The 21178-nt window shown below is 50.6% G+C and overlaps 6 protein-coding genes and 1 non-coding gene across 7 annotated transcripts; 4 read left to right on the top strand and 3 right to left on the bottom strand.

Moving 5' to 3' along the window:
* Positions 1–3408: 3408 nt before the first annotated feature.
* Z519_09151 (uncharacterized protein) lies at positions 3409–4917 on the top strand (the record flags this gene model as incomplete). The annotated part of the gene is made up of 3 exons (XM_016766875.1): positions 3409–3548; positions 3604–3713; positions 3785–4917. 3 exons carry the CDS (start codon positions 3409–3411, stop codon positions 4915–4917), a joined length of 1383 nt encoding a protein of 460 aa, XP_016617173.1.
* Positions 4918–7898: 2981 nt separating this feature from the next.
* Positions 7899–8005, bottom strand: Z519_09150. The gene has a single exon. It is a non-coding gene; the product is annotated as a tRNA-Gln (tRNA).
* Positions 8006–10084: 2079 nt separating this feature from the next.
* Positions 10085–11491, bottom strand: Z519_09149 (uncharacterized protein; the record flags this gene model as incomplete). Its single annotated transcript, XM_016766874.1, has 1 exon — positions 10085–11491. One exon carries the CDS (start codon positions 11489–11491, stop codon positions 10085–10087), a length of 1407 nt encoding a protein of 468 aa, XP_016617172.1.
* Positions 11492–12174: 683 nt separating this feature from the next.
* Z519_09148 (uncharacterized protein) lies at positions 12175–14562 on the top strand (the record flags this gene model as incomplete). The annotated part of the gene is made up of 1 exon (XM_016766873.1): positions 12175–14562. The coding sequence occupies one exon, from the start codon at positions 12175–12177 to the stop codon at positions 14560–14562; it is 2388 nt and encodes a 795-aa protein (XP_016617171.1).
* Positions 14563–14792: 230 nt separating this feature from the next.
* Positions 14793–17401, bottom strand: Z519_09147 (uncharacterized protein; the record flags this gene model as incomplete). The annotated part of the gene is made up of 2 exons (XM_016766872.1): positions 14793–16138; positions 16207–17401. The coding sequence occupies 2 exons, from the start codon at positions 17399–17401 to the stop codon at positions 14793–14795; spliced, it is 2541 nt and encodes an 846-aa protein (XP_016617170.1).
* Positions 17402–17792: 391 nt separating this feature from the next.
* Positions 17793–18715, top strand: Z519_09146 (uncharacterized protein; the record flags this gene model as incomplete). Its single annotated transcript, XM_016766871.1, has 2 exons — positions 17793–17809; positions 17893–18715. 2 exons carry the CDS (start codon positions 17793–17795, stop codon positions 18713–18715), a joined length of 840 nt encoding a protein of 279 aa, XP_016617169.1.
* A 640-nt stretch (positions 18716–19355) lies between these two features.
* Positions 19356–20513, top strand: Z519_09145 (uncharacterized protein; the record flags this gene model as incomplete). The annotated part of the gene is made up of 3 exons (XM_016766870.1): positions 19356–19750; positions 19779–19848; positions 19878–20513. 3 exons carry the CDS (start codon positions 19356–19358, stop codon positions 20511–20513), a joined length of 1101 nt encoding a protein of 366 aa, XP_016617168.1.
* Between the last annotated feature and the right edge of the window lie 665 nt (positions 20514–21178).

Below are 21178 nucleotides of genomic sequence, written 5' to 3'. Positions count from 1 at the left end.
TGTTACACAGTATCTCTGGACAGGATACTTTCTACGAGGTTGCCTAGTTATTAATAGAAAGCTTTCGGCTCCTGATAGATTCTCTCGGGTATAGTGAGTAGCACTAAATATGTATACTCTAGGTACTCTTAGAGCTTTATGAGTATCTAGAGACACCGGTACTGTAGGTCTCCCAAGGCTTCTAGGCATCCCAAGCCCCTACAAGAACATAGAACGCACCCTATGGAAGCATACATTTTATGGCCTAAGTAGGCAGTTGCGCGAGTAGCGCATTACGTAGATACCTTATAGCACGTCTAGAATGCTAGGGCGAAGACACAGAACTCTCTGTGCAGTTGAACGTGAAAATCGCGGGTGTCGGGTGAGTGGCTGGAACAAATTCCAATCAGGGCGGACTTTCCTGCAGACTCCCAAGTTTGCATCATGCTGATTCCTGCACATCCCAGTGGCACATGCGTTTTGTGCTCTCGTCTCTCTTCCTTTTCCTCTGCTTCGACCTCCTCATCCGCCATCACGAACTGTTCCTTTCACTCCCCATCACCTAACCAAGACTGCGAGTGCACCGCAAAGCATGGTCTCTCAGCCATGATGGACATCTTTGTCCGAAGCATTCGCGATATCTCGAATATTGCCGCACTCGCGCCACGAAGTACCCGAGTCGTTCGAAGAGTGCCAGCTTTCCCAAAGCGACGCTTCAGATATCATGTTCCGAGACGGATATCAACTTCCTGCGACTCAGAGAACAATGCAACGGGACTGTAACAAATGGTTTAAGAGGGTATAGCAGATAGGCAGACTTCACGGCTGCAACCCATCTGGATTGTTCCTCTGCTCACTCGTGCGCCTTTGAGTTGGAGATGTGTCTCACGCACACCGAGCTCAGACTTCCAGCTGCTTCGGCAAGGTATCAACCCAGATCGATTGAAAACATTTTCCCAGCTATATTGCCGAAGTTTTCACGCCATGCGCCACCATAGAGAGAAAGCAGACTCAACCAGAAGCAGACTCAACCAGAAGCAGACTCGACTAGCCACAAGGGAAAGAGAACGCAGCAAGACAGCTGTTGACAGGGTCGCAAGATCGCCACTGTAGCAAACCACTCCCATTCTGTGTACAACAGAACGCGTTTGCCAATGCGAAAAATCCGCCTGATCGCCGTGGGATGTGTACAAATCATTCTGACCAGTCAAGTGAACGGAATTGCTGATAACAATCCAGCAATGAAGACGGCCGAGCGGAACTCTTTTCGCAAGCAATTGAGAGAATGATCTACCATGAAGACTTGAAGGATCTGGAGAGAGAGGGACTGAAGAAGCAGAGACCAGACCAAGTGATTGGACTTGGGTTAACTTTCCATCAAAGTGCTTTCTCATTCCGGATTTGTTTGATATTTCAACAGCGTCTCCAAAAAGAGAGTGGTGTCGACTTTCAGTGCCTGGTCTGGCTTTTCTGTTCTCGAGGTGAGGAATGGCAACTGTATACTGCAGTGCTTAGTAAAACGAAAACGGTTGATCCTGCAGTATCTCCAAATGTTTGCTTAATGGGTGCTGACGTAGAACTAGCAAGTGATCGACTTGTGGCATAGCTCCTTGATTTCGGAGGATGGAGCGCTGCAACTGAGCCTCTTCATGAATCACATCTGCACTCTGGGCTCGTGAGACTTATCGGGAAAATGTAATTTCCTGCCTAGCAATTGGAAGAGATAATCCGTACGGGATAGCGATCTCATTGTCATCCCCAAAAGATTGAGATGGTGCCAGCTGTCGCCAAAAGACCCTACCATCTTCCTCAGAATCGATCCCCATGCCGGATTCGAACAGCGATCGCCAAGCCGAGCAGATTGCAAGGCGGCTTCCTGAGGGGACAAAAGAATTCTTCATAGAGGGAGCACATCGAACTTGACAATCATACAAAGCCTGATGCATTGATACAGGAAGCCATAGATCGGCTCTAGATTACGGGTACACGAGAGTGGAAGGTTAAAGATTCAGGCAAGTTGTCTGTCCATCATTGGATTGAAGCACTTCAAAGCAGCTGACAGGAATTTCGCATCTCAGATGACCATCTCAAGTTTGCTGTCTCGCCAGTCCCCACGCAGACTGAGCTTGGTAGCTGATGCCACCACAGATTGACTGGGTGCTTGCCGAATACGTAACTGATGAACTGATCATGGGAGTGCTCTTGGAGTATAACACCGATTGAGACCTGTGTTGCACGCCAACACCAGATGATATACGCTGGTTAATTTCACTATAGAACAATGGTGGCAGCGGCGTTGAGACAAAGAAGTTTGATACAAAAAGGGGTATGTTTATTTGCTGTGCTAAGACTTGAGTCACAGAAGTAGCCGCGCACGGGATAAGGAGCTCGGTTTTGAACCATGGTTCCTAAAACTGCACCCTCGTAAGCGGCCTGAGCAGGCTAGCAAATCAAGCTGAGGCTGAACCGAAGCTGAGCTAGGCCCCCTGATGCCTGAGTAAAGCGACAAGGTCACGGCTCCAAACGGTTGCCAAGGCCAGACGCTCTGTCGCCACCGAATACCACGACATCGCTGAGTCTTTGAAGAATCTGTGATTTTCAAAGAGAGACGATAGACTTGACGGGCTCTGCTTATGTCAAGGAACATCCAATATCTCTAGAGGGAAAACGGCTGTGACGCCTTATCTGAGAGAGCGTGGAGCTCAAACGAGGAGGGGCGCGTCTTCGGCCATGTGCTATTGGTGAGGAAATTGGAAAACTTTTACGCAGATCGTCCCTTGTCCCCGCCAAAAACCAAGAAAAAAAAAACAGAATAATAATGATAAACCGCGAGATAACCTTGTTAATTGGCGGATTTTGACAAAATACTTCAGTGCAGGAAGGCGGCACATGTACGATGCCAAATTTGGACCCAAGACCGGGGATCGTGTTTGCCACTCTCCCTATTGGCAACGTGAAACAAGCTAATGCAATGCACGGACACGAAAGGGTCAAATTCTGCTTCTGCGGCCAGAGCATACGCTAAATAAGACAGTGTTTGCCTCGTGAGGCTGTCTGGGGGCATCCGCTAGCAGCGCGCGAGCTTGTGATGCTGAGGTCAGTTCTGGTCACTCTACAACACCACCAGCTGTGGGCTGGCCGGTGGAAAAGATCTTGATGAAACTGAGACCGGTTGATTCGATGTAAGCCTTCGACAACGGAAAGTCTTACCGCCGCTAAGATGGCTTTGCAACGATTGTCAATGGCCGGCGGCTTTTCGAACACCCGTTGTCCACGGCCTTAAGTCTACGTATAAATACGTGTGCCTCAAAGCCAAAGGAAAGACCAGTTCCTCCTTCATAGAGTGCTTTGATTCTTCACTGTCTTTTTGGACGCTGAGAATTCCGACCACCTTTCCTATCTATTGCACTTTTAGACTTCTCGTTCACTATGGAGGGCAGCAATAAAAGTGATGTTATGCTGGCCGCAGACCAGGACCGCAACCTTCCAGAATCCGCGCATATCAGGGCGATCTCTACAGTCACCCCAGAGAAGATAACTCGGTGGCTGCTACGTCAAATCATGAAAAGGTAAGGGAGCCCACCTTCGTCATAATAGCGTTTGATACGCGGCTCACAGTTGTAGACAAAATTCAAAAGTTATCCTTGTCATGGGGATTTTACGGCCAGGCAAATCATCTCTGGTGGAGTCGATCACTGGGGCTACGGGCCTCTCGGGACATGGAATAGAGTCAGGTACGACCCTATCTTCACAGAAGCTCAGCCAACTAGTTGGCATTTCTATCGAGACTAACGCGTGCTCATAGTGACTGGAGAATATCAGTTGACATCGGTCAATATTGAGGGCGACAACTATATCTTAGTGGACACTCCAGGGTTTGCAGATCCTCGCCATGGAAGATCCGACGAGGACGTCTACCTCAACATTATGAGATTCGTCGAATTGGTCCGAGGGGCTGTTACCTTTGTGGGTGTCCTCTTCGTCCACAAGATCGGAACCATCTACTCTGGTGATGTCACGAAAACTTTCGAAATCCTCAAGGCATTCGCAGGAGTCGAATACTTTCCCTTCATAACCTTCGTCACCACATACTGGGATACCGTCCACCCGCGCCTTATCGAGCAATATGAAAGCGAAGTTCAGCACTTGATAGACCACCAATGGTCTGAGTTTACCACCCATGGGGCAATGATTTATCATCACGGGAAGGCCTACAACGACACAGGGGTAACAAGTGACGTTCTTATCAAGGACGACCAGGACGAAATGCGACAGCAACAGGCTCAAAGGATGATCGTCCGTCACTACAAAGACAAAAATTTCTCCATACCACTGGTTGTCAAAGAGCTCAATGCAGGTTTTGGGGTTAACAACACGACCGCCGCGAAAGTAATCGGTGTCAGGAGTCGTGCGTTGCAGGTTGCAAGAATCGCACCATGTCCCAGACGAAGCAGCACAGCAAACAGCACAGCCAGCAGTACATCAGCAGAGAGCGACGAGACAGCGGCACCTAATTGGCTAGACATGCTTGTGAGCCTCCTATGGAGCAGTGGAAGGAGACTCTACAACTACGTAATGAGTCTGCTCCCAAGGTTGCCCTCGGGCACTACATGGGCCCCTCGCTACAGCTCTAAACGGGGTATCGAAATTGTCCTACATTTGCCCTTCGGGCAGAGGCTTGTGATGGGTTTGAGCGACTCTGGACTTCCAACAATATATCACGAAAGTGGCACTGGAGACAGAGACGAGGCGGACAACATTCCCGAAGGCTTCGAAGACGACTTTGACTTTGCACACGAGCAGGACGAGGAGATGAACTTTGGCACCTCCGACCGAGAGAGTTTCGACGCGGAGGAATTCATGGAGGAGTTCAAAAGCGCGAGAGAGGAATATGCAGAAGATGATGAATCAAGCGGGTGGTGGTGCGCTGTTATGTAGGGCTTTGAGTGACCAAGAGGACGAGAGATTAGGCGGGATATAGGTTGTTTCAAGGCCCCGCCGAGAGGGAACGTCTGGGAAGGAGTTGGATTCAAATGCTTCTCATTTTATTCACTTTTTACTCGAGGATAAGTTTTCCCATGCGAGAGAAGAACTCAACCTCCGAAAAACCTGAGACCTGCACCTGAAGTTTCTTCTCGCGAGCACATCGCCTCAATGTAACAAAGGGCCGACCTGGTTGCCTGTCAAGCCTGTCCAGAATTTGACTTTGTTGTACACAGAACAGTCGTGGATCTATCTGCTTAATTGTGTTCTGTCCCCTGGCTATTCAGAGAGATTCTGCCAGCACTGTAAACTGTTCCGCACTCGCCCCTTCCAGCCCATTTTGGTTTGACATGTGACTAGATAGCTCTCCCCCTGCTACCACTCTACCAGCCCAGCACCGCACGGCCACTTTTCCTTGTTACAGGAGGTAATTCACCACTCTTGGCGTTCATAGAAATGCATAGTCCGCCCCGTTTCCCAATGCTGACCGAATAAGATGCCATGAACTGATAGGCTCAACAATCCTCTCAAAATACGTTCATCAAATGAATATGTCTTGAAAGGGTCCTGGTGAACCATGTTCCGCAACTAGACTATCCTCAACGTCCTAGAATGACTAGTCAGCCGTAGCAATGGCGAAGTCTATCAGACTGGGCCAGACTGCCTCTATTTGAATCTGATCACTCAACTAGCTGCAATTGGTGTACACTACAGATCATTCATCTCCTCGAGTGCAGCTGCAGCCTTGATGAATCCTTGGGGATTTACTAGCTGCGCGGCCAACGTAGCAAGCATTCGTATTTTGACTTGTCAGCGCCATGGAATAAAAATCCGTGTTAGTCAGCTAAACAAGACCTCCACAATCAGGAGGAAGGTGTCAACAAGCATACAGCCTCGTGTCACCCCTCAGTGGTGCGAATGTCCGAGCTGTATAGCAACACCAAAGCCACAAATTACATTATGGGCTGCCTTGCAGTATTGCTGCCAGGTTTCCAGGTCTTGTCTTTTGGTTCTCTGAGCGTCGACAGAGGTGCCCTATCGTATATCGTGTCAAGGCCACATTTGCAAATAAATCCTCTCCTGCACCCGGTTTCGATGGCCAACAGAATCTGAGCTCCCGGGGGTCAGCGTCCTCGGTGCACGCCATATCATCTTGGCCGGCAAATGCACCATTCAACAGGATGTCGTGATCCGCGGAGACCTCATTCGACCTCCCCAGCCAAAGCCTCCTGCTCAACGGCAACAGTCTGGAGGGCAGAAATCCGCAAACTAAGACTAAACCTCTATCTATCTCGGTCGCTATGTCTTTATTAGCCCCCGCTGTACACTTCATCTTCCTCCCTATCTGACAACGATTCCGAACCCCAACGGCGGCGAGCCCCAGCAAGTCATAACCTATTTCATGCTCCGAACTCCCGACTACATATATTGGGCTAAATGCACGTATTCGTGCGGCAGAGACACGAAACAATGTTTAAATTGGAGCTAATTGCACAATCAGTAACATGGTCGTTATCGAACAGAACGTCGAGATTCTAGACGGTGCAGTACTCCCTGCAAACACAGTATGGGCAGGAGGCATAAATATTGCTGGACAACCTGGGATGGTCATTGGTAAGACTGGCAAAGTCTGAGCTGCTGGTGGAAGCAGTGGCTCTACTGTCGATGATGGCGTGGCAGAGAGAGATGGGTTGCTGGTGGGAACAAAAAAATGAGTAGGCTTCCAAAACTCAAGGATTTGTGCCTTAACCTATTCGACCCGGATATCGCATGATACTCGCACTAATGTTGGCCGCGCTTCTCTGATCACAGTAACACTCAGCGAATATTGACTCAACCCAAGCCGCGCCGACTTGAGCAGAGCAATGAGAGCGTCGGGAACACGAAAGAAAACAGTATGGGCCCTGGCGGAACAGACTAGCTAGCGATACTCTCCAGGGTTCAACGCCAGATGATTTTCAGTTAAGAACTTGGATTTTGAACAGCACCTTGGACAATGTCGTCCGTCGGGCAGACCGGGTGAAGACCAGTACGATAGGTGTGTGGTTCGAACACTCTTGGGATCCTGCAAAGATACAAAGTCTACCCGTTCAGCAGAAAACGGCTGTGCAGTTTGTAGATATGCCTCAAAGTCTCTGACGACGGACGAGTCGAGTCGAGGACGAATCCCCTTGCTTGAGTGTGCCTCTTGGGCTCGACGTGAGAAGGGTGCTGCAAATGCCTTCCCTGCATCAGTGAGTGAAAGTTGTGTTGATCTGTATCCGGTCCGTCAACCTCGGACCTTTATTTAATTACATGAAAGGTTTCATCGACAAGATAGGAATTCGCATGAGAGACGCATGAAAACATTGTACCCACTCATTGGCTTCTTGTCGTACGATGTGATCATTTGGAATACAGCAAGATTCTACGGTTCTGGTTCGCGTTGGGCTCCTGCTACGTTCCTTGCCAGAAATTTGAAAAGGCAAGATCCATTAAGCTGTCCATGCTGGGTTTTAAAGAATCGTGTCGTCATCCTCTCGACTTATCTGAACATACTAGCGATACTGGCCTTAGTGGCTCCTACTCAGCGCCTTGATGCGTTCAAGGACACAGCCTCTTGCACCGACGACATCGTCACGGCACTGATGATGCGTGGGGACAGTCTGCTCTCATGTAACAATACCTCTGAAAGCATGGACGAGATGAGTCCCCTTTCTCTCCCATTTGCCCCTTTCAGCCTCGTCAAGCCGCGTTTACACTTCGGTAATACCTCGGATCGGATAAATACAAACTCCGTTACCGCCTTCCATCGCTACTTAAGTGAAAACTTTGTTTCTCTGTTTCCAGCTCGCCAGTATTGTCTGCATGCACATGTTTCCTTGGCCCGCACAACAAAAAGTCGAGTCATCTCAATCACCAAAAAACGAAAGAGACGACGAGAATGATGTATATTGAGGTCCTACCCGGGTTCGAACCGGGGTTGCCGGAATGTTTTCTTGCACAGAGAGTGAATGCTCTGCACAATCAAAATCCGGAGTGATCACCACTACACTATAGAACCTGGCGGATTTGAGGATGAATTTCTCACGATTTTGTGATGCTTAAATATATATCTAAATTCTGTTGGTGGGGGCGTTGGCATGCCCGGAGAATCCCGACTTTCCCCGGGCCATCTTCGATGCAAGGACTGACTCTGATCAAGCTCGTATTCTCGTCTAGTGTGAACAATTATGTATGGATGTGGCTTTGTCCCCTGACACTCAGGAGAGATAATCTTGTTCACACTTAGCTCTAGCTTTTAAATGCAGGTACAAAGGGTAACTAGGCAGCTGTGCCAGGACTCAAGCCGACTGACAGAAAGGCTCTTTAAGCTCGTCCAACAACTCTGACTCCCCTGATGGCACAGCCTTGTTTTCTTGTCCCGTCCGCCACCATCCGTCATCTTTGTTCGTGCTGCGGTCGCATCACGCCAACTGCCAGACTACACGCCGGAACTCGGTGAGAGACATTTGGAGAGACTGAAGTAAGATATAAGCTGGTGAGCGAACGCAGTGATTCCTTCTACATTGTAGGTGTTTTCCACGGTCTAGGAGACCGAGATATTAGCGACTTAGCACGTATCGCCTTCACGAGAAGTCGGAAACTAACAGCGAATCCTTCTGGTCTCAGGCCTGAGCAGCCCTAACGTCACCTGTGCTTTGGAGGTTGGAGCTATGAGAGTTCAGGTCGTATCATGTCGATTGGTATCTGCCTACAGCAATGCTTGCTTGGAGTGGTACAGGGAATCATGTTCTCAGGTTGATGCGACTCGACAAAGGTGGAATTCTGTATTCCATCCGCCTCAAACCCTTTAACTTCATCTCCAGGGCAACTTGCATTATCCCATGGCACTAGCCACGATGGTATTGGCTTGAAGAACAACTTAAGAGCCAACGAAATCGGCAGAAAACTCCAGCCTTGATAAGCATCACAGTGCTTGAAAACTAGGGGATATTGTGATGTGTACATTTGTGTGAGTGCAGCATAACACAAAAATGATAGAATACGCTGATATAACATTGAACAATAGGCGCAGTACGGTCGAGTCTATGCATGCAGAATGTGCTTCGACGACTTCATGCTTTGTTTCAAACGTTTCAAGCGAAAGGAGTAGCTCCATATCCGCCATGATCAATGGCCATCTCATGAAAAGGAATTCACGAGCATTCCAAAGAAGACATCGCACTTCGTCACACGACAGAGCGTCTGCCTAACCCAGCTGGCAGGATAATGGGATAATGCAGATTGACCCTGTCAATTCTGACGATGAGAGCTCAACTAAATCGCCGCCGACCAGTCATTCGGAGGTATAGGCATTGCGGCACAGCATGCCTTCTAGTGAGAAATAACCATCTTTCCCCAGCTGTTATACACACCGCCTTCTGGACTTTGTGAAGCAGATATTCCTGCACCTCAAATAGAGTGATCCGCCAAGGAGTGCTCGGAGTGGTGGTTATAGATTCTGGTGGGTTCAGGTAAGGATCCGTATGAGAGTGGACAAACAGGTGCGATTGGAGTCTTCAGAGAGGAGCGCTGAGACTATCAAGGTTTGTTGTTGCTTAGTGGTAGGGTATACAGTTTCTTGGGGGCAGGATACATAATATTCTTTTGTTGATTGCGCAACTTTCTACCATCCTTCTCAGAATGGTCTCTAACGCTAATCATATTTCCTCCGGACTGCATTCGCTGGACCCGCCTGTTGGTGAACCAGCTCTGGAGCGAGTAACACAATAGAGATTGTCTTTGTAATAAAATAATAGGATAATGGAAAGGTTATGATTCTAGCCATGCTCATGATAACTGCTATGGGAAGGCATAGCAACTCACACTTAGTATCCGCCGCTCGTTTTTGGGGGGGGACTTACGACCAGGTCAGCACGTCCACGCGAGGTGCAAAGGTGTGTTCTACGTGTCCTTCATATGTACCAGTATAGACAGCAGATCTGCGAGGCTGGGAATTTATGCAATAATGCCCGTTCAAACAGAGGCATATCTACGTTGGGTGGTACGGCACGACACAGCACAGCTTCGTCGAACGATCCAATCACTTCTTGACACGATGTGACCATGGATGGGGTCTTTAATTTTCATTATACCCTTGTTATACCGGCTCTCTTGGAGGGGGATGGTCGAGCTCTTTGCGAGCAACCGTCCCGTCCTGTACGCGAAGATAACACCCCAGAGTCTCCAATAAATATCTCTGTCGGTAATGCAACTGTATTAGCCCTCTCTCGCTGACATGTATCTTTGCTATTTCCAAAACCAGCGGAAGATTCTTTTGGTCCAGGTCCAGAAAAGTCTGCTCGCAGATCGTCAAACTTCCCTCTGACGCTTCCGAAATGGCTGCAGATAGCCGCGGCTCGCGCATAACACGGATGCAGAAGCTTTCGAAAATGTCGATCGAGATCATGAACTGAACGACCGAGGCGATCGATGTGGGATCATGAAATATGATATCTTTGCGAGAATTTGATGGTGCTCCGCTCCCTAGGCATTTGCTCATGAAGTCGACGTATTCCAACTCTTTGATTAGAGACTGTTTGTCGATCTGGACAACTTTGCCGGCCATGGGTCGCTCATATCCTATTTGGTGCCGCCACATCCAATTGCAGTAGATGTTTGAGACAATGCAGGGAATCAGGATGATATAACCCCACCACATGGTGGCAGTGATGAGACCTCCTGCGCCTGCAGCGAGGCCAGTAACAGCAAGTATCAATGCGTGAGTCTGAACTTTGCGCGTACGGAGCCGCAGCAGACGTCTGGCCAGATCTGACTCCAATTCGGCAAGTCCTGCGGACCGGTGTCGATAGGCTCGTATTGAAACATAGATGGACCACCCTGCATTGACAAGACCGTAGAGTGCTCCGGCAGCATTCCCAATGTAACCTGACAGAAGGTTGCTGGCGGCGAATACGGAAGGATTCGCACCACCAATGGCCATGTAGGTTCCGACGCTCACGAGAAGGGCTCCAAAACCTAACAGCACATCGACAATGAGCCGATCCAGCAGCTCAGTGCCACTTTCTCGGAAGTTGACACCTAGGATGGCGTCCACACTCCGCAAACTAGTCTTATTGTTGCGGTATCGAGCTCTTTCTCGCTTCAGGTAGGACCTCTCCGCTCTCAAGACCTGGATATTGCGCCAGCTCAGGGTGACATCTCTGAAAGCGAAAAGGGAGGTCGCCAGGGCCAAGGTTGCTCCAAGGGCCATGAGTGCGGCGACCCATTTCTTTACTGGGACTTGGTTCCAGATATTAGCAGCGAAGTCTCCTGCGTTTCCCAGTTCAAGAAATCCAACCCCGGCGAGCAGACTGTTTCTCAACCGACCGGGCTGTAACGGGCTGTAACGGCCACGTCTTCCTAATAAGGTGACCCAATCTGATTCCGGAAGAAATTTTTCTCTTTCACAGCCACTTCGACGCTTTTCTTCCTGCGTGGTGTCCTCTGGAGTTTTCGTTTTGTTCGCTTCGGACTCGATGTTCCTCGCAGCCGCTTCAGTGGCCATTAGACTGTTGAGTGTTGCGAGCGCCAATTTTGATTGAACAAACTTTGAGGAAGCCGGAGCTCTACACTGCGGCTACCGGAGCGCAGTGTCGACATTGAAAACTGGACAGTGTTGGGGGAAATCCTCTCGTCCACGCGTTAAAAGAGGTTGTGATCGAGATCTAATAATAGTTTGGCCCATATACGTATGACCCGCCAAGAGTGGCAACGTTACACCGATCCGAGCTCGCCGCTGCCGATGATCCATCCGGGGCGAGAGCGTGTAGACTTTAGAGCACATATTTGCACAATTACTTACCTGGATTGCGGTAAACTCGGAGTCTGAGACCCAGTTGAAGGTCTAGAATCGAGCTTGGTGCTGAAGCATCTCGTTTGTTCGAAGTCTTGGCCCCTCTTGATTTTGTGAGATGTCATCCCCCTGCTTTGCCCCTGTTCGCTAGGGGCCCAGGGTTGAATGAGCCGAGGACAAGGATTTTCGATCCCGCTGGCGCTGGCGCTGGCGTTGGCGAAGCTCGCCGAATTTTGCGCATGTGCATTTGCATTTGCTTTTCCTGCGCGAACTTCGTCATTGCCGTTTGCCAAGACCAAGGCCGAGAGATAAACAAAGTCGACAGCTCAATGTAACATCAGTCAATGCATTACACGGGCAACACATGCTTACTTCACTCACGTCGACTGTCTAATATGCATAAGGCCCTGCGGCGGCAGCCATGGACCTGCCCCAGATGCCTGCGCAAGCAGAAGAGATGCAATTCTACCGCCGCCGGCATTGCCGTGGCCGACGATAACACCTACGAATCTACCTCCCTTCACGCGTCTCCTTTCTCCAAGAGCGCCAGCGACAATGCTCTCCTCCGTGAGGTTTTCAATCAAAAGACTCTCTCAAAGACATCCTCCACCCGAAGCTCGGGCCTGATAGGAAACACGTTCCTGACCCTCCCCCAAGGTTTTCAAAAGTTTGCCGAGTCGTCCGTGATACAATGCAAGAGATTGGTAGAGAGGACGCTTGCCGCTTCTACGGTCGAGCAATACAAAGTTATACCCAAGGATCTTGATAGACTCAGCGACTTGCTATGTCGAGTTATAGATCTCTCCGACTTCATCAGGAGCATCCATCCGAGCGACGATGTGGCCGCTGCGGCGTCTGCCTCGTATTCACTCATGTTCCAGTACATGAATGAGCTCAATACGACAACTGGTTTAAACAAGCAGCTTAAGAAGGCTTGGGACATGCCCGAAGTTCGGTCTCAATGGAATGAAGAGGAAAAGATGGTTGCCGTGCTCTTGATGAGGGATTTTGCGAAATCGGGTATTCACCTGCCCGATAAGCAGAGGCAGCAATTTGTCTCGTTGTCCAACGAAATCGTGCAGCTAGGAACCGATTTCATCAACCAGATGGATCATGCAAGGGACTATGTGTCATTCAGCGTGCGCCAGCTGGACGGCATCGATCCAACGCTGGTTCAAGGCTTCAAAAACCATGAAAGAGCGCAGATCCCAGTGTCGAGCAAATGGTCCAAAATGGTTCTTACCTCTGTCAAAGACGCTGCGACGAGAAAAGAAATGTACATTGCCGAGAGAAGCGCCTCCAAGAAGACCATTGCAACACTTGAACAACTGCTTCTACGTCGAGCCCAGCTTGCCAAGCTGACGGGCTTCGACAACTTCGCTCAGATGACTCTGATAGAGAAAATGGCCAAGACGCCAGAAGCTGTGAATAATTTTCTGGAATCGGTCAATGCAAACAACAAGATACATGTTCAGAAGGAGCTTGCTCCGCTATTGGAGCTCAAGCGCAAGATGCACCAAGGTGCCGAAAGATTGAATCCGTGGGATCACCACTATCTCCTGGCCAAACTAGATCAATTGGAGGGAGCATCGGGACCGCGGACATCAAGGTCGCGTCTGCAGGAAAGTGCCAAACTCTACTTTGCACTAGGCCATGTGATGCAGGGTTTGTCTAGCCTCTTTGAGTCTCTGTATGGCGTCCGATTTGTGCCAAAAGAGACCAAGCAAGGCGAAGTCTGGCATCCTGACGTTAGGCGGTTGGACGTGTACACCGAGAACCAGGAGCATATTGCCACCATGTATTGTGACTTGTTCTCGCGGCCTGGAAAACAGAGTCATCCTGCTCACTTCACGCTTCTCTGCTCGCGAGAAATCTCAGAGGAAGAGATTCGCGAATGCGAAGAACGCAATGAAGCATTGAACAACGGCATGCCGACACTTCTCAGCACCAACCCGATATCTGGCGTAACTTCTCATCACCAAATCCCCATTATCGCTCTTGTCTGCGGCTTCCCACACTCCAGCGTCCCCGGCGAACCAGCTCTCCTCTCTCAATACAATCTTGTCTCGTTGTTCCACGAAATGGGCCATGCTATCCACAGCGTTCTGGGCCGCACCTCCATGCAAGGCATATCGGGGACGCGGGTCGCAACTGATTTCTCCGAACTCCCCTCTGTCCTCATGGAGAACTTCGCAACTGACCCGGCAGTGTTGAAGCTTTTTGCGAGACATTGGAAGACCGATGCGGCAATGCCCGATGAGATGCTCAAGGTACTGGCCCAAGAAGGGTCAAAGGAAGCTTCTAGGCAGGGCGCGTGGAACAATGAGAGCCAGATTCTCATGAGTATCTTGGATCAAGTGTACCACGGAGACGGGCCAGTTCAAGCCCTCCGGAGCGGGCGGTATGATTCTACTGCTGTATATTACGACGTGTGGAACAAGCACGGCTCCGTTCCTGAGCCCTGGGGCACTTCCTGGCAAGGCTTCTTCGGCCACCTCCACGGCTATGGCGCAAGTTACTATTCATACCTCTTCGACACAGCGATCGCACGACGGGTCTGGACGAATGTATTTCGCGGCGGCGAGAACAATGGCGCGGTTGATCGTGCGAGTGGGGAGAGGTTCAAAGAGGAGGTTCTCAAATGGGGCGGAGGAAGGGATCCCTGGCTCTGTCTTGAGAGATTGCTTGGAGAGGGCAGAGGCGTGTTAGCAGAGGGCGGGGAGCAGGCCATGTTACAGGTTGGAAGATGGGGGGTTGGTGTCGGAGCTGGAGCTGTCGATTGACGAAGCAGGCTCAGTAGAAAGCGTGGATGTTCGTTGTCACAGGGAGTAGAATTATGTAGTGCCTTCGTCATCTCTGTCTTTTATATACCAATGCATCGTCACGTTGAACTCCCCCCAATTGGACGCCATTATCCAGAAGAATGCAACTGTACCTTGTTTCAATCTGACCCTGTGCGAAACCATCCGACTAGACTAGGGGATAGGAGACCCAGGACACTCCACAGGGAGAATTAGTGCATAGTGATCTCCGGATACGCCGTGCCTGTAGATGCTCTGGGCGTCGATGAGCCGGGATTCCCAGGACCTCCAGGTCCTCCAGACCCTGCTGCCGCTGCTGCTGATGGGGGTGCCGATGTCGATCCTGATCTGGCATGCAATGCGCCAGCGGCCGCGGCGCCAGCACCTGTGACATCAGTGGCGTAGCCCAGGCCCTCGATAGTCGCGAGGCCGGGATCCATGCCGAAGTCGAGGTCGGCGTTGAGGAAGGCGTCGCCATCGAAGAGCGGGTCCTGGAAGATGGTCGGCATACTGAGGTCGAAGAAGCCGTCGAACAGCTCGTCCAGGTTCGTGAATTGCGGGTCGTAAATGCCCGGGCCGAACGAAGATGGCACGTCGAGCGACGTAAACGCTCCACCACTTCCACTTGCTCCTCCTGCTGTCGTAGAGGAGGATGTCGGCGCGAGAGGATTGTGATGGCTGTAGCTGTAGCTATTAAGGGCGGATGATGTCTGAAATCGCGTGCTTTTGTTGTAGTTCTGGTACTGGAACGCAGACTCGGGTGGGATCTGGCTGAAGCCCGAGGCGTAGCTGCTGTTGTTGTTGTTGAACTGTTGTGACTGTGTTGTCTTGGGAGATGTGGCTGAGAGCGATGCGGGTGTGTTGGACACCGCCCTGGCGATCGCGGCGTTCCCGCGACACTTGCCGTTGCCGCTGCCAACGGAGGGCGAGGAAGCCAGATTCGTGGTTGTTCCAGTCGAGTGCGTAGCTGCTGCATCGGAAAGGACATGTAACCCATTTCCTCTCGACCCACCACCACCACTAGAAGACGTTGATTTTGTCATAGTCGTGGCAGCTGCGCTAAGAGTTGCGGCAGGCGTGGAGGAACTGTGAGAATGATGATGTCCTCCTCCATGATGTCCTTTCGCTTCAAACGGTCCAAACTTGCACGCAGTAACCTCCGCTTCCATCGCACTCACGATCCCGGCCACGCTGGCTTTCCTCACTCCCGTCTGCTGCAAAGACTTCAACGCCTTCCGCCCTAATCTGGCCATCGCATCTGCCGTCCACCAGTACATGCTCAATGCCTCCAAAGTCTCACATCGCGTAGCGAGATCGGCCTGTGCACGGTCGCTATCTTCGAATGCATTGTCACGGAGACCGCGGTATGTGACTGTCAGGGCAAGACCAACCGCATAGGGAACCAGGGGAATGGGCAGAAGGGATGTGTGGCGGCCGTTGGAGAGCAATTCTTGGATCCGGTCTGCCGCGGAGATGCGACGGGTGTAGGAGGTGGTAGAGGGGCCGCCGGCACGACAGGAGAGAATACAAATGACGTGATAGCAGATTTCGAGGATACCTAGAAAGAGGGTTAAGGTATGCGACGAAGGTGGAACGAGATTTAGATGACCAGCAGCGTTCACTCACTTTGTTCGGAGATGGGAAGCAAGGATAAATCGATACCCTCAGTCAGTGACCGATAAGGCGGGAACTCGGTTTCCCATCCTGTACACTCCGGGTCTGCTGTCGGTCTATAAAATTCGATGACCTCGTCGAGAAGATCCCCCAATCTCAACCACAGATTGATGACATTACTTCTGGGAACGCCGCTCTCGAGCGGCGGGCGTGTGATGTCGATGTCTCGATTTGCAATCACGATCGGCCGCCCACCGAGGCAGGCATTGATCTTGTCGAGGGTCCAAATGGTCCACCACAGCATGCTTGATTGATCTTTCGGAGATCGTCCCGGTGTGTGGATGTGTAGTCCGGCCGTCCATGCGTCGTGGATAGCTTGCGACAAATGGAGTGAGGACTCTTCGATGCCTCCTGGTCCATCGTTGTGCAAATGCATCAGAGTCAGGATCTGGATTTTGGTGACTCTATCAGGCTCCAGATCAGCCTTCATGGCGGCGTCCAACCCGGTATGCAAACTCCGGGCAAATGGGATGGGGTCGAGAAGTGGACCATCGTCGTAAAGCCGGAGATACGCTGCAGCCTCCTCGGTCTTGCAGGTGACAAGGCATATCGCTTGCATAAGGAATATCGAACACCGTCCTTCGGTGTAGTCCCGAAGTAGTTTAATGCCGTTCAGAATGGGCAAAAGCCCGTCAAAACAGGCAATGTAAGTGGTAACCAGCGCATCCTGAGTTGCTTTGGGCAGAACTCGAAAGGCGCCCACGGCTTGCAAGTAATTTCGTTGATGGCCAGTCAGGGTCCTCCGGCCACCTTCAACCTTGCCATACTTCTCAACGTTGAGTGGCGTTTTGTCTCCTGACTTCTGTGGCGGCGGTGGGCCAAGGTCTTCTGGAGGGAGTCCGTTTTGCAGATCGCGAGACTGTTCAACCCAGGTACCTACTCGGCTGATCCTCTGTGTGCCCTGTTTCCTGGATGACAAGTCCGTGAGTATGGATTCGGGATTCAGATCTCCAACGAAGCGGATGGGTTCTTTGTGTGTCAAATTGGGCAGGACTCTCTCCAGCCCGTCAGAATCTGCTTGCTGCTCTGGCGGGCGCTGAAAGGTGTGATGACAGCGCTTCTTCGCGGCGCGGCATTTCTGACACGCCCGAGCGGCTCTCTTGCGGCTTGCGAAGGCCGCCGTGTCCGCCTCCCAGACAACTTGCATCGAATCCCAAAGGCTGTCGGATATTAGATTTATTGATGAAGGGAATTGGTGGGTGGTGGGGGCACGGCCGGCGGCTGATCTGAAAGCAGATATCGCCCCGCGCAGCTGCCCACGTGATACCACGTGACCCAACGCCTTGCTTGCTCACCTGACGCGTACTGGCAATTGATACCTACTTGGGCTCGCTGGTACCTTCGCCAGCACTTGTAACAAGTAGTGCAAAGGACCCGAGCTGTCTTGGGCTGTCCCAGCTGGGTGGAAGGCTGTGGCTTTTCTCTCACACTGACTCCATTCATTCTCCTAGGACTGTCCAAGACTGTCCTTCCGTGACATCCCGAATTCTAAGCTCGACCAGAACTGCCCATTGCTGCTTCTGGTCGTCCCAAGCAACATGACTGACCCGCTCTCGTTTGCGGCAGGGGCAGCTGGCTTTATTTCGCTCGGTCTCCAGGTTGGCCAATCTCTCATATCGACTTCTATACTGCCTACAGGAATCACGACGCCGATGTGGACAGAACTACCCGGAACTTAGAGAGTCTCCGGGCCACATTTTGGCTACTTCAGACTACGCTGCAGACTCGCACCTTGTTAGAGGCAGAAAGGGTTGCGGTGACGAATATCGAATCCCGACTAGAAAAATGTCTGGAAATTATTCAAGAGCTGGAGGAAGAGAGCAAGAAGTTTAAGAAAGCCACTGATCCCGGAATCGCTGGCAAAGTCAAGGTAGCCGGTCGTCGCTTAGCTTATCCGTTCCGGAAAAGCGAACTACAGAAGCTTCACGAAGATATCGATGAAATACCTGAAAATGTCGACGTTTCTCTTGGAGTCCTGCAATTGAGGGATCAGCAAATAATACATAACAGCGTTCGCGACGTCAAGATGCTCATTGAAGTTGTGAGAGCTGGTGTGATCTCCTTGGAGATACGCAGTTGGCTCAGAGCACCGGACGCCAGCATCAATCACAATGCCATGTGCACCAAGCGATACCTCGACACTGGTGCATGGTTTGTGGAAGGGCCTCTTTTCACTAACTGGATAACGAAACCAAATTCATTCCTCTGGCTGAATGGATTTGCAGGGCGCGGGAAGTCCATTTTGTGCGCAACAGCGATCCAGCATGCTTTCCTCCACACACGATCGGACGCCCGTAAAGGTATCGCTTTTTTCTATTTCACTTTTGACGATGAGCCCATACAAGACGAGTCTCCAATGTTGCGGGCAGTGTTTCTACAGCTCTCTGGTCAAGTTCCAGAGGGTAATACCGACATTACGGAGTTGCATACTTTGCACCCTGATACCATGCCTCCATCCTGAATCCTTCTGGAGTATCTCCACCATTTGATACGGAGGTTCACAGATGTATATCTCTTTATTGATGCGCTAGATGAGATTCCTCCGTCTGAAAAACGCCCTCATGTTTTGAGATCGTTGAGGGCCATTCGGGGTTGGAATCTGCCTGGGCTGCATTTGTTAGTGACAAGTCGCGATGCGTTGGACATTCGCCGGGCATAATTTGGTTCCCAGACTCCAACAGCCTCGGAAGACACAGTTGAAGTTGCTATGAATAATGAAGACATCGATCGGGATATTGCGAACTATATTTCTGGCCAATTACGAGATGATCCTGACATGCAAGATTGGTTGCAACACACGACAAGATTCGTCAAGCTTTGACTGAGAAGTCAGGCGAAGTGGAAGGAGTATGGATCTGTGAGTTTTGTGCGCGTTGCGCTGACAATGACACAGGTTCCGCTGGGTTGAATGCCAATTTCAGATCTTGCCCAAGAAGTGAATACCGCTTTGAGGAATGCCTGGCCTCCCTACCACGAACCCTCGACGAGACCTACGAGCGAATGCTTTCCACCATCGATTCGGATTATGTGTAAGACGCTAAACTAAACGAATTCTGACCTCGGTCTGTTTGTCTGTTCGCCCCTTAGCTGTACCTGAGCTCATGGACGGAATTGCTGTTGATCTCAGCGGCTCGGGATGGCTGGATCGACGACGACGATTGCATAGTGCAGATGACCTGCGAAGAATATGTCCTGGATTGTTGGCTTTCAATACTGCAGAAAGTGACTTCACAGGCTCACCAGACGCTGACGACGAAGATGACTGCCTTACATTGTTGACGGTACACATCGCTCTTTTTTCAGTCCAAGAATACATCGAATCAGACCGCATAAAACAGCAAAAAGCAAGAATTTACGCGTTACAACGAAGCTCAGCGAACCTGGATATTCTTCGCATCTGCCTAGTATGCTTGCTCGAACCAGGATTAAGCAGCAGAGGGCTAGACAGAAGCATTCTAGAGGAACATCCACTAGCCCGTTTTGCTGCCTCCTCCTGGTATGCATACTATCCTTACATCGCAAAGCACAGTAGATAATGTCCAGGGATTGGTCTTGAAACTATTCGATCATCAAAATGGCTCTTTTTCCAATTGGGTAAGGTTGCGCGATCTGGAGAGCCCTAGGTGAATGAAGTGAAGTTCCATCTTGACTTGGAACACATTGCATCTCCGCTCTACTATCCATCTCTGCTGGGGTTCGACTGGATTGTGAGAAAGCTTCTCGCTGCTGAGTATGATGACATTGAACGCCAAGTTCTCATCCATATTCTTGCCGGAGAAAATGGCAATGCGCTGCATGGGCACACTAAGGTGGTTCAAACTTTACCCGAAGCAAGGGCGGATGCTAATCTTCGTGGTGGGCTTCATGACAGTGCACTACAGGCAGCTTCTGCAGGAGTTCACGATGCCGTGATAGAATTATTGTTGGACAAGAACGCTGATGTGAATGTCCATGGCGGCAAATACAATAACTCATTATACGCTGCGTCGTTGAATGGCCATAAGAACGCTGTTCTCATGCTGCTTGGCCATGGAGCCGATCCAAATGTCCGAAGCGGTTTGTTTGACTATTCGTTGCAAGCAGCATCAACAAGAGGCCATGAAACCATTGTGCAGATTCTCTTGGAAAATAATGCTGACGTGAACACAGGAGGTGGTGGATTTGGCAATGCGTTGCAGTCCGCAGCATCCGCTGGTCATGAGAATGTAATGAAGATCTTGTTGAGCAAGGGGGCTGATGTCAATGCGTACGGAGGGTAATTATGGGAGTCCACTGCAAGCCGCATCTGCACGAGGCCGCACAGACATCGTCCAGATGCTGCTGAAGGAGAATGCTGAAGTGAACGCGGTCGCTGGATTCTATCATACTGTTCTGCAAGCAGCATCGGCGGAGTGTCATCATGAGACAGTCAAAATACTGCTAGATAGCGGTGCGGACGTGGACATCTTGGGAGGAGAATTCGGCAATGCGCTGCGTGCAGAACTACAACGCGGACACAAGAGGGTTGCAGAGTTATTGCAGGGAGCGAGCGCCGGTGAGGAACTGCTGCCAAACCACGCCGATGGAGTCGCTCTTCTTCAGTCCTTCAGAACAGATCCACGCTATGAACCTCGCCATTTCCGACCTTCCAGCTCCACAGCCTCGTCGTTGGCCCCAGCAAAAGATTCCCTCCACAACTTAACCGCGAAAGATATAGACCAGATAATTCTCAAAGCAGAAAGTGGGTTTGCAACATTAGTTGATTCTCTTGGGGTAACACACAGCTGTCTTTATGATCTAGGGTCAAGACGTCATATACGTCCACAAGACGTGAACTTTTACTGGGATCTTTATTGACAGTAGCTCCCGATCTTCCTGATTGACGACGCGAAATCGATGGAAAAGTATTGGCAACATGTCAAATCAGTCCCCACGCCATGGCATA

This window comes from Cladophialophora bantiana (genome assembly GCF_000835475.1).
Source record: "Cladophialophora bantiana CBS 173.52 unplaced genomic scaffold supercont1.14, whole genome shotgun sequence".
NCBI lineage: Eukaryota > Fungi > Ascomycota > Eurotiomycetes > Chaetothyriales > Herpotrichiellaceae > Cladophialophora > Cladophialophora bantiana.
This window is presented reverse-complemented; position numbering and strand designations above follow the sequence as displayed.